The sequence below is a fragment of the Octopus sinensis genome, linkage group LG29 (genome assembly GCF_006345805.1).
Source record: "Octopus sinensis linkage group LG29, ASM634580v1, whole genome shotgun sequence".
NCBI lineage: Eukaryota > Metazoa > Mollusca > Cephalopoda > Octopoda > Octopodidae > Octopus > Octopus sinensis.
Window position 1 is genome coordinate 3,843,134 of NC_043025.1, and position 12,500 is coordinate 3,855,633.

The 12,500-nt window shown below is 42.1% G+C and overlaps 1 protein-coding gene across 3 annotated transcripts in view; it reads left to right on the forward strand.

Moving 5' to 3' along the window:
- Window positions 1-12,500, forward strand: part of LOC115226093 (UPF0489 protein C5orf22 homolog) — a 52,083-nt gene that overhangs the window by 22,135 nt on the left and 17,448 nt on the right. For all 3 annotated transcript variants that reach the window (XM_036514872.1, XM_029797072.2, XM_029797073.2), the window contains exons 5-6: window positions 8,170-8,408; window positions 10,540-11,015. In XM_036514872.1, the coding sequence (XP_036370765.1) occupies window positions 8,170-8,408; window positions 10,540-11,015 (715 nt within the window). The remainder of the gene's footprint in view (window positions 1-8,169; window positions 8,409-10,539; window positions 11,016-12,500) is intronic.

The following is a 12,500-nucleotide window of genomic DNA, read 5'->3' on the forward strand; positions in this document are numbered from 1 at the left end:
CTCTTCCTCCTCCTCTTCCTACACCTCTTCCTCCTCCTCGTCATCATCATCATCATCACGTGCTAACATGTCTCTTACCTTTCCCTTATCTCAGTCTTCAGGCTGCATGGCATCACTTTGAAGAATTTCGGTCAAACAAATTGACCCCCAGGATTACTTCCTTTCTTCTTTAGGCCCGCTACAAACTCTATCAGTCTCTAGAGCTGAATCTCGAAGTCACCGGGAGGTAAACAAACTAACACCAACTCTCAAACAGAAGTGAGCGGGAGGAGTCAAACACAAACACACACACATAATGTGTGTGGTGTGTGTGTGTGTGTGTGTACATATATATATCTTTTATTTTCACTTGTTTTGGTCATTAGACTGTGCCAATCCCTAAAATTTTAGAGATGCTGACATGACCAGGTTGCCATGACTATCTCTCTCTCTCTCTCTCTCTTAGTATATATTATATATATATATATATATATATATATAGGCGTAGGAGTGGCTGTGTGGTAAGTAGCTTGCTTACCAACCACATGGTTCCGGGTTCAGTCCCACTGCGTGGCATCTTGGCAAGCCCCGGGCCGACCAATGCCTTGTGAGTGGATTTGGTAGACGGAAACTGTAAGAAGCCTGTCGTATATATGTATATATATATATATATATATATATGTTTGTGTGTCTGTGTTTGTCCCCCTAGCATTGCTTGACAACCGATGCTGGTGTGTTTACGTCCCCGTCACTTAGCGGTTTGGCAAAAGAGACCGATAGAATAAGTACTCGGCTTACAAAGAATAAGTCCCAGGGTCGATTTGCTCGACTAAAGGCGGTGCTCCAGCATGGCCGCAGTCAAATGACTGAAACAAGTAAAAGAGTAAAAGAGAGAGTAAAAGAGAAGATATATATATAAATATATATGCATATATAAGCATCACTGATGCCATATTTCTGGTGAGACAGCTGCAGGAGAAATACCTAGCCAAAGATAAAACTCTGTACCTGGCTTTCGTTGACTTGGAGAAGGCCTTTGACAGGGTCCCCCAATCCCTTATCTGGTGGTCAATGAGGAAACTAGGGATAGATGAATGGTTAGTGAGAGCTGGGCGTGCCATGTACAGGGACGTTGTTAGTAAGGTGAGTGTTGGCAACGAGTACACTGAAGAATTCCGGGTGGAGGTTGGGGTCCACCAAGGCTCAGTCCTCATCCCCCTCCTATTTATCATAGTCCTCCAGGCAATAACGGAGGAATTCAAGACAGGATGCCCCTGGGAGCACCTCTATGCTGACGACCTTGCTCTAATTGCTGAGTCACTATCAAAACTGGAGGAGAAGTTTCAGGTGTGGAAGCAAGGATTAGAATCGAAGGGCCTTAGAGTCAATCTAGCTAAAACCAAAGTCCTAATATGTAGGAAGGTAGACAAATCACAAACGCCTTCAGGTAGATGGCACTGCTCGATCTGTAGAAAAGGCGTAGGTAGGACTCTATAAGATGCACCAAGTGTAAGCTATGGACACATAAGAGGTGCAGCAATGTCAAAGGAAGGCTAACTAGGAAGATAGTTTTTGTATGTGGCAGATGCTCTGGTTCAATAAAGACTGAAAATGCGCAGAGACCATCTTCTGCCACATTCCAGGGAGAAAAACTTGAAATAGTTGATAGTTTCCGTTACGTAGGTGACCAAGTCAATAGCGGGGGTGGGTGTGCCGAAAGTGTAACTGCTAGAGTAAGAATAGCCTGGGCAAAGTTCAGAGAGCTCTTACCTCTGCTGGTGACAAAAGGCCTCTCACTCAGAGTAAAAGTCAGACTGTATGACGCATGTGTGCGAACAGCCATTCTACATGGCAGTGAAACATGGGCTGTGACTGCTGAGGATATGCGTAAGCTCACAAGAAATGAAGCCAGTATGCTCTGTTGGATGTGTAATGTCAGTGTTCATACCCGACAGAGTGTAAGTGCCTTGAGAGAAAAGTTGGACCTAAGAAGCATCAGATGTGGTGTGAAAGAGAGGCGTTTGCGCTGGTATGGTAATGTGGCGAGAATGGATGAAGATAGTTGTGTGAAAAAGTGCCACACCCTAGCGGTTGAGGGAACCTGTGGAAGGGGTAGACCCAGGAAAACCTGGGACGAGGTGGTGAAGAACGACCTTTGCGCTTTAGGTCTCACCGAGGAAATGACCTGAGACCGAGACCATTGGAAGTATACTGTGCGCGAGAAGACCTGGCAGGACACGTGAGGCCATAACCCATGGCCCCTACCTGGGACGTAGTCAGTCCACCTGTGCATACCTTCCTTCTTGGGACACTTGTGAGACCTGTTGAGGCAAGTGAAAATCAAATCAAATCAAAATCGATGAACATCATGGAATTTGTATTTTTGTGGTACCAGTGCCGGTGGCACATAAGAAATCCATCTGAACGTTGCCGTAGCCAGTAACGCATCGGCTGACCTCCGTGCTGTGGGCATGTAACAAACACCATCCGCTCGTGGCTGTGCCAGCCATGCCTGGCCTCCGTGCCGGTGGCACGTAAAAAACACCATCCGAGTGTGGCCGTTTGCCAACCTCGTCTGGCCCCTGTGTCGGTGGCACATAAAGAATAAAAAAAACACCATCCGAGCGTGGCCATTCGCCAGCCTTGTCTGGCACCTGTGTCGCTGGCACATAAAAAGCACCCACTACACTCACGGAGTGGTTGGCGTTAGGAAGGGCATCCAGCTGTAGAAGCACAGCCAGATCTGACTGGCCTGGTGCAGCATTCGGTCTTCCCAGACCCCAGTTGAACCGTCCAACCCATGCTACCATGGATAGCGGACGTTAAACGATGATGATGATGTATATATATATATATATATTATATATATATATATATATATATATATGAATATATATGTATACACACACACACACAGGAGAGAAATGTGTCCGCATGGATGATGGTGCACTTGCTTTTAATGATTCTGAAAAGAAAGAGGCTTGGGGAAGCCATTATGAAAGGCAACTGAACGTGGAGAATGAATGGGAGGAGGAGAGCCTGCCAAATGTTGACCCAGTAGAGGGACCAGCTATCCGAATAGATAGCTCCCTAGTAGTTAAAGCAATTAAGGGTATGAAACCAGGAAAAGCCCCCGGCCCATCTGGAATCACTGCTGAGATGCTTAAAGCATCTGGTGGTGTGGGCTACGGCCTAGTCACCCACATTGTAAACCTGGTAGTTCATAATGGAGTCATACCCAATGACTGGCGTAGCAGCACCATAGTCAACTGCTACAAGGGTAAAGGTGATGCTCTAGATAGAAATAACTACAGGGGTATTAAACTGCTGGATCTGGTGATGAAAGTCACAGAGAGGGTCATAGCACATCTCATAAGGTAGAGAGCCTGCTTAGATGAGATGCAGTTTGGTTTTGTGCTGGGTAGAAGCACCACTGATGCCATATTCCTGGTTTGACAACTGCAGGAGAAATACCTGGCTAAAGATAAACACCTCTACATAGCTTTTGTGGACTTAGAGAAAGCCTTTGACAGGGTCCCCCCAATCCCTTATCTGGTGGGCGATGCGGAAACTGGAGATTGACGAATGGTTAATAAGGGCTGTACAGGCCCTATACAGAGAGGCCGTTAGTAAAGTTAGGATTGGCAATGAGTATAGTGAGGAATTCAGGATAGAGTTAGGGGTCCACCAAGGTTCAGCCCTCAGTCCCCTTTTATTCATCATAGTCCTCCAGGCAATAACAGAGGAATTTAAGACGGGTTGTCCCTGGGAGCTCCTCTATGCTGATGACCTGGCCCTCATAGCAAAATCACTACCCAAGAAATTTCGAGGGTGGAAGCTAGGTTTAGAATCAAAAGGCCTTAGAGTCAATGTAGCAAAGACCAATGTTCTAGTAAGTAGGAAGACAAACACACCACACACCCTTCTGGTAGGTGACCCTGCTCGATCTGTAGAAAAGGTGTAGGTAGAAACTCCATAAGATGTACCCAGTGTAAGCTAGGGACACATAAGAGGTGCAGCACCATCAAAGGAAAATTGACCGAGAAGATAGCTTTTGTGTGCAGCAGATGAACAGAGGCAATAGACACCACAGATACTCAGAAAACAGATTCCATTGCTCTCCTAGGGGCGAAACTAGCAGTAGTTGATAGTTTCTGCTACCTAGGTGACCAAGTTAGTAGTGAGGGTTGATGCTCAGAGAGTGTTACCACTAGAATAAGAATAGCCTGGGCAAAGTTTAGAAAGCTTCTACTCCTACTGGCAATAAAGGGTCTCTCATTCAGAGTGAAAGGTAGATTGTATGACGCATGTGTGCAAACTGCCATGCTTCACGGCAGTGAAACATGGACCATGATTTCAGAGGACATGCGTAGGCTTGAAAGAAATGAAGCTAGCATGATTCGCTGGATGTGTAATGTCAGTGTGCACACACGACAGAATGTAAGTGCCCTGAGAGAAATGCTGGGCATAAGAAGCATTGGATATGGCGTGCAAGAGAGACGTCTGCACTGGTATGGTCATGTACTGCGGATGGATGAGGAGAGATGTGTGAAGAAGTGCCACTCCCAAACAGTTGAAGGAATCCGGGGTAGAGGTAGACCCAAGAAGACACGGGATGAGGTGGTCAAGCATGACCTTTGAACATTGGGTCTCACAGAGGCAATGACGGAAGACTGAGACCTCTGGAGATATGCTGTGACTTCGAAGACCCGAGAAATAATGTGAGGTCATGGCTGTTTTCTGCACCAGCTTCACATAGAAGCCCCAGCCCTTCCAAAGTGCCTTGGATCGTAGGGCGACCTGCTGTGCTTGAGGAAACCTATTGAGTCAAGTACACCAGCATCTAAAATCAAATGGAAATTGTGGTTGCGATACCTGTGCCGGTGGCATGTGAAATGCACCATCCATACGTGGCCAATGCCAGCGCCGCCTTGACTGGCTTCCGTGCTGGTGGAACGTAAAAAGCACCAACCAATTGTGGCCGTTGCCAGTCTCTCCTGCCACCTGTGCCGGTCGCACGTAAAAAGCACCCACTACACTCACAGAGTGGTTGGCGTTAGGAAGGGCATCCAGCTGTAGAAACACTGCCAGATCAGACTGGAGCCTGGTGCAGCCTCCTGGAAAACGGACGTTAAACGATGATGATGATGATGATATATATATATATATATATATATATATATATATATAAATTATTAGAGAGTTAACCACTATGTGGATAACTCTAGTGCTAAAAATAGCTCCGAAGCAACCACAGAAGATCGTTTTCCAACTAGAATCAACATACATTTAACGGAAGGAAAGTGAAATACAACGATATAAATAAAATAGAACAGATCTTCTGTGGTTGCTTCGGAGCTATTTTTAGCACTAGAGTTATCCACATAGTGGTTAACTCTCTAATAATTTATGTATAAATTTGTATTTTCTTCGTAGTTTTTGTGCTAAGCCACTCGGTGTTAAATTAATGGTATTATTAATTAATATCGATTTTCACCTCATTTATAAATATATATATATATATATATATATATATATATATATATATATTATATTTATATATAATATATTAGATATATATAATATATATATATATATATATATATATATTTATATATATATATATATATATATATATATATATAATTTATATATATATATATATATATATATTTATATATATATATTTATATATATATATATACATTTATATATATACAAGGCGAGCTGGCAGAAATGTTGGCATGCCAGGCAAAACGCTTAGTGTTATTTCCTCTGTCTTTACGTTCTGAGTTCAAATTCTGCCAAAGTCAACTTTGCCTTTCATCCTTTTCGCGTTGATAAATTAAGTACCGGTTGTCTAATCAATTGGCCCACTTCCCCCAAATTTCAGGCCTTGTGCCTAGAGTAGAAAAAAAAAATATATATACATACACATGCACAGACATATACATAATGGGCTTCTTTTAGTTTCCATCTACCATGTCTACTCTGAAATGTTTGGCTGGACTGAGGCTATTGTAGAAGACAAGTTCCATAAAGTGGAATTGATCCCAAGACCACATGCTTAGGAATCAAGTTTATCAACCACATGGCTACACCTGTGACTATATTGAAGAAAGAATCCTGCCCATAACTTGCAAAATCTATGTGGCCATTCCATTCTTGGTCTACCTCGTCAGGTCTCCTGCCAGTTGGCTCAGCTTGAAGTGTCCATCTTGCGATTCCTTCCTGTCACATTCTAACCTCGCATCTGTAGAACCAGAGCTGTGACCTCTCAATGCACAGAAGTGGTGGATCAACCTGGAGAGACTTCCTGAGACTATGGATGTTATCCAACCACTTAGTTCTTGGTCTACCCCAGGTCTCTTGTCAGTGGGCTGGGTTTGAGAATCTGTCCTACGAATCCTTCCTGTGACATTCTAATCACAAAGTAACAGCTTGACCTGGAGAGAGACACCCTAAAACTATGGAGATTTCTGTTGATAGTGTACAGACCTACAATGAAAAGGCATTCCAACCACGACCATCTCATATTATCAAATGTGTTACTTAATGTACTTTCCCTTTCTTATTTTAAAGATGGATAAGTGTGATTTGTGGAAGATTTGGCTGCTATTTCTTCCAGGTCTAGCTATCATTTAGAGGTCTCCCTCATTGGCCCAGACATTAGACTAGGTTGTTATTTGAGGGAGATTTGATTGCTATTTCTAGCAGGTCTTGCTACAATGTAGAAGTCTCCCTCATTGACTCATACATACATACATTGGCTCATACATACATATATACATGCCTTGGCTCATACATACATATATACATACATAAGACAGTAGTGTGTGATTTGAGGGAGATTGGCTGCTATTTCTACCAAGTATTGCTACCATGTAGAGGTATCCTTCACTGGCTCATACATACATATATACATACATACATACATACATACATATATACATACATAAGACAGTAGGGTGTGATTTGAGGGAGATTTGGCTGCTATTTCTACCAGATCTAGCTACCATGTAGAGGTCTCCCTCATTGGCTCATACATACATATATACATACATAAGAGAGTAGTGTGTGATTTGAGGGAGATTGGCTGCTATTTCTACCAGGTATAGCTACCATGTAGAGGTATCCTTCACTGGCTCATACATACATATATACATACATACATACATACATACATACATATATACATACATAAGAGAGGAGAGTGTGATTTGAGGGAGATTCGGTTGCTTTTTCTACCACGTCTAACTACCATATAGCGGTCTCCTTCATTGGCTCATACATACATATATACATACATAAGACAGTAGGGTGTGATTTGAGGGAGATTTGGCTGCTATTTCTACCAGATCTAGCTACCATGTAGTGGTCTCCCTCATTGGCTCATACATACATATATACATACATAAGAGAGTAGGGTGTGATTTGAGGGAGATTTGGCTGCTATTTCTACCAGATCTAGCTACCATGTAGATGTCTCTCTCATTGGCTCATACATACATATATACATAGATAAGAGAGTAGGGTGTGATTTGAGGGAGATTTGGCTGCTATTTCTACCAGATCTAGTTACCATGTAGATGTCTCTCTCATTGGCTCATACATACATATATACATAGATAAGAGAGTAGGGTGTGATTTGAGGTAGATTTGGCTGCTATTTCTAGCAGGTCTAGCTACCATGTAGAGGTCTCCCTCATTGGCTCATACATACATATATACATACATAAGAGAGTAGGGTGTGATTTGAGGGAGATTTGGCTGCTATTTCTACCAGATCTAGCTACCATGTAGATGTCTCTCTCATTGGCTCATACATACATATATACATAGATAAGAGAGTAGGGTGTGATTTGAGGGAGATTTGGCTGCTATTTCTACCAGGTCTAGCTACCATGTAGAGGTCTCCCTCATTGGCTCATACATACATATATACATACATAAGAGAGTAGGGTGTGATTTGAGGGAGATTTGGCTGCTATTTCTACCAGATCTAGCTACCATGTAGATGTCTCTCTCATTGGCTCATACATACATATATACATACATAAGAGAGTAGGGTGTGATTTGAGGGAGATTTGGCTGCTATTTCTACCAGGTCTAGCTACCATGTAGAGGTCTCCCTCATTGGCTCATACATATATGAATATAATAAAAGATTTTGTATGGTTCTTGTTACAGGTTAAGTTGCAAGATCAACTATTTCATCAGTGAAGCCCTCTATGTCCCAGAAGAGGACCTTATTAACAAAAAGAGGGTCACCTTAATCACCATCACACTAGAACCTTCAAGCTGGTCCTCATCCCCGGCACCACCAGCTTCCGACACAACCACTCTTTATTGTTCCAGAGAACCCACAGTGACAGGAACAGCAGCAGACTCTCCACATGTGGCAGCAGTTGGACAGCCCTTTCCTGAAGGTATGGCACATCTTAATCTTCTGCCATTAAAACCAACCGAAACTAACTTTATCTTCAACTAGCAGTATCGCCCGGCGTTGCTCGGGTTTGTAAGGGAAATAACTATATAAGCATTTTTAGAGAGTTACTTCTCTTATATAACCCGAGCAAAAATCATTAAAAATGCGGAAAAATGATGGTAAATTTTTTTTTAAATCGTAGACTCATCGTAGACGCGCGCTAATACGTAGAAGGGCTCGATGTGAATGACGACTATAAGATACCCGCTTTTGGTTAAACTGCACCGCAAAATGTGGAAGTAGTTAGGAATCTAAATCGGAGGAGACAGAGTCTCACACACACAACTTCAATTTTATATATAAAGATTTTTGTGGGGTTAATAGAATAATTTGCACTCCATTGGTTATGAAGTTAAGGGTTCCAGTGAATATGGTCAACAGAAAAGCCACCTCATGAAATTAATGTGCAAGTGGCTGAGTACTCCTCAGACACTCATACTCTTAACGTAGTTCTGAAGGAGATTCAACTTGACACAGAATGTCACAGGGCTGGCCCATTTGATTTCAGGTAGAATTCATTTTTGTCAGCTCTATGGACTGGAGCAATGTGGAATAAAGTGTCTTGCTCAAGGACACAACACATTGCCAGGAATTGAACTCACGGCCTTACGATCATGAGCTGAATACCCTAAGCTCTAAGCCACGCATCTTCATGTGAATTGATAAAATAGTGTAGCAGTGAAATTCAGGAATAGATTTAATATTTCTATAAAACTTCTGAGATGCAAAGGGAATTATAATAGAAGACAAACACTAACTTTACCTTTCATTGTTGTGGGGTGGATAAAATAATGTAGCAGTGAAATTCTGGGGTAGATTTAATGTTGCTCTAAAACTTCTGAGATGCAAACGAAATTATAATAGAAGACTAACACTAACTTTACCTTTCATTGCTGTGGGGTGGAGAAAATAAAGTAGCAGTGAACTACTGGGGTAGATTTAATATTCCTATAAAACATCTGAGATGCCAAGGGAATTATAATAGAAGACTAACACTAACTTTACCTTTCATTGTTGTGGGGTGTATAAAATAAAGTAGCAGTGAAATTCTGGGGTAGATTTAATATTCCTCTAAAGCATCTGAGATGCCAAGGGAATTATAATAGAAGACTAACACTAACTTTACCTTTCATTGTTGTAGGGTGGATAAAATAAAGTAGCAGTGAAATTCTGGGGTAGATTTAATATTCCTATAAAACTTCTGAGATGCCAAGGGAATTATAATAGAAGACTAACACTAACTTTACCTTTCATTGTTGTGGGGTGTATAAAATAAAGTAGCAGTGAAATTCTGGGGTAGATTTAATATTCCTCTAAAGCATCTGAGATGCCAAGGGAATTATAATAGAAGACTAACACTAACTTTACCTTTCATTGTTGTGGGGTGGATAAAATAAAGTAGCAGTGAAATTCTGGGGTAGATTTAATATTCTTCTAAAGCATCTGAGATGCCAAGGGAATTATAATAGAAGACTAACACTAATTTTACCTTTCATTGTTGTGGGGTGTATAAAATAAAGTAGCAGTGAAATTCTGGGGTAGATTTAATATTCCTATAAAACTTCTGAAATATCAATTGGATTATAATAGAAAATTGCTGCTCTGTTTCATCTTTGTGGTGTTGAGGTATCTGTGTGCCCTCAAAATTGGTGACGAGAGAGACCAGGAACAGAAGACGGAGGTAGGTCTGAGACGGAAGTAGCAATGAATGGTGTGAATGGTAGACAAAGGTGAAAGTATGTTGAAGAATAAATATGTGTTTGTGTGTGTGTGTTGTGTGTGTGTGTGCATAGTTGTCTTGACATCATGTAGAATCTGTAAATGAGTGTCACTGTCATACAAGCAGTGTCCTTTGTTTCCGATCTTCTGTGAAAATGTGTCTGGCCATGGGAGAAATATTACCTTACATGCAAACAAGTGAGGGTTGGTGGCAGGGAAGGCACCTGTCCATGGAAAGTCTGCCTCACCAAATTCCCTCTGATCCATGCTTCTATGTACAAGTAGACATTGAAACAATGATGATGACAATGCCCACAGATTAATAATTACATCATATTCACACTTTATTCCAGACTGCCACATTTCAGCACCGAACCTTCTCAAAGACTCCAAAACAGAACTCACACAGAAATCTAGTGATAATTCGGCCACAAGCTCAAACTCCAATCTGACATCAGAAGATCAGGATTGCCAACACCACCACAATGACAACAATAATCATCATCAAACGATTGCAAACATGGGCATGATGCCAGCCAAAATTGAACCCGGACCTTCACCATTGAAAAAACCATGTTTGTCATCTCTAAAACTAGTTGAGGATATGACAAAGAGCTGTCTCCCAGACCAAGTGCATGATGAAGCTTTGGGTTTGAGATTAAAATCTGTGTTTTCTTCCATAGCAAATCTTGGAGAAGGTTTAATCCTGGATATTGACTTGGATTTTTATTCAACAAAAAATCCGTTCTTGGAGATGTTTACCGATAAGCAATACCAAATGTTGAAGGAATTGTACCATTTCACAGAACCAGCATCTGATTCAGAACAGGTGAGTCTATACATATTGTTACGGTTGGCTGGGTGCATTTCAGGTTTAATTAGTGTAGTGTTTCTGGTGACCCACATAGGAATAATGGTTCCAGTATGTCTGGTGAAAAGTGACGGGTCCTTTGTCTAGTGGGAGATTAATGAGACCTTTCTGACCTTGTGCGGTCGATTGGAGGTCATTCTGAGCACCCCTTGAAGAAGTGAAAGAGGAAGACAGATTAAGGGAATCTAAGAACAGATGGAGAGGGGTATTGACAGTAAGAGAAAAGGGACAGATAGAGAGGAAGTCTGGCAGGCGATAGCGATAGAGTAAGAGCAGAGGGCAATAGAAAGGATAAGCAGTAAGGGACAGATTGAGGATATAGATAGAGTATAAGGACCAGGGCAGTTGAGAGGGTATGAGCGTACAGAGGGAGATGAGGGAGTGGAAGAAGCACAGAGACGAAGTGAGGTCTTGCAGTCGTTGAGCGGTCGTCGAAGAACACAGACGGATCTGGCAGTCGCTGGCCGGTCCTCGATGAAGACAGACGGACTCTGGAGGTCAGAGCGAGTGGATGGAACCTTGGATTTAAGGAGCAAGCGTTGGAATTCCTGGGAGCGAGCTGGGATGCGAGGAGGCCTAGGAGCAAGCGATTGGAATATGCACAGAGGGGAATTAGCAGAGTATTCAGAGGATTTAGCAGTATTAAGAGATGAGAGGAATGGGACACTGGCAGATTCAGTTAGGAATTGAGGTATGTGTTTGTGCATTGATATGTGTCACGGTGTAAAGAACAGTGGTGTTTAAAAGAACAGTCAAGGACTCTGTCGATGTGGTCGATAAAGAACATTGTGAATTGAGTAAAGGACTTGTTGAATTGTAACGTGAATTGTTGTGATACGAACATTGTATAATGGATCGAAGTGTTCTGATTGGACTGTGACGTATCGTGAACATTATTTGATCTGGACTTGTTGTGTCGTTACTGAACACTGTTATATTGTTACATGCATGTTGTTAAATGCTTTGATCTGTGGTATACCGTATGATGTATTGATTTGTTGTTTGCCTTAAATGTATTTGTTGTGTAGCAATTGTAATTGTTGTATAAACTGTTGTTTGAATATAAGCCAGTGTTACCAGTTGTTGCCTTGCCTCTTTGGGTTGTATCTCGGGTTGTGCCTCTGTACCTCTGTGCTGCTGAGGTTGTGGTTGTTGTTGTATCTCCTCTCCTCTCTCCGCCTCTTTGGGCTCCGTGGCGGAACTTGTGTGTGCCGTTCGGGACGAGCGACGACGGGTGATTCCGTAACAATATGATGTAATAACGAAGGAGAAGAGAACAATACTCTTTTACTTGTTTCAGTCATTTGACTGCGGCCATGCTGGAGCACCACCTTTCATCATCATCATTGTTCGACCGTGGTCGAGACAATGGAATTTACCATGCTACGCCAGACTTCACGGTCCATCATAGCATTACGGAGGTCCTGTTGCTGGATGCCTGTA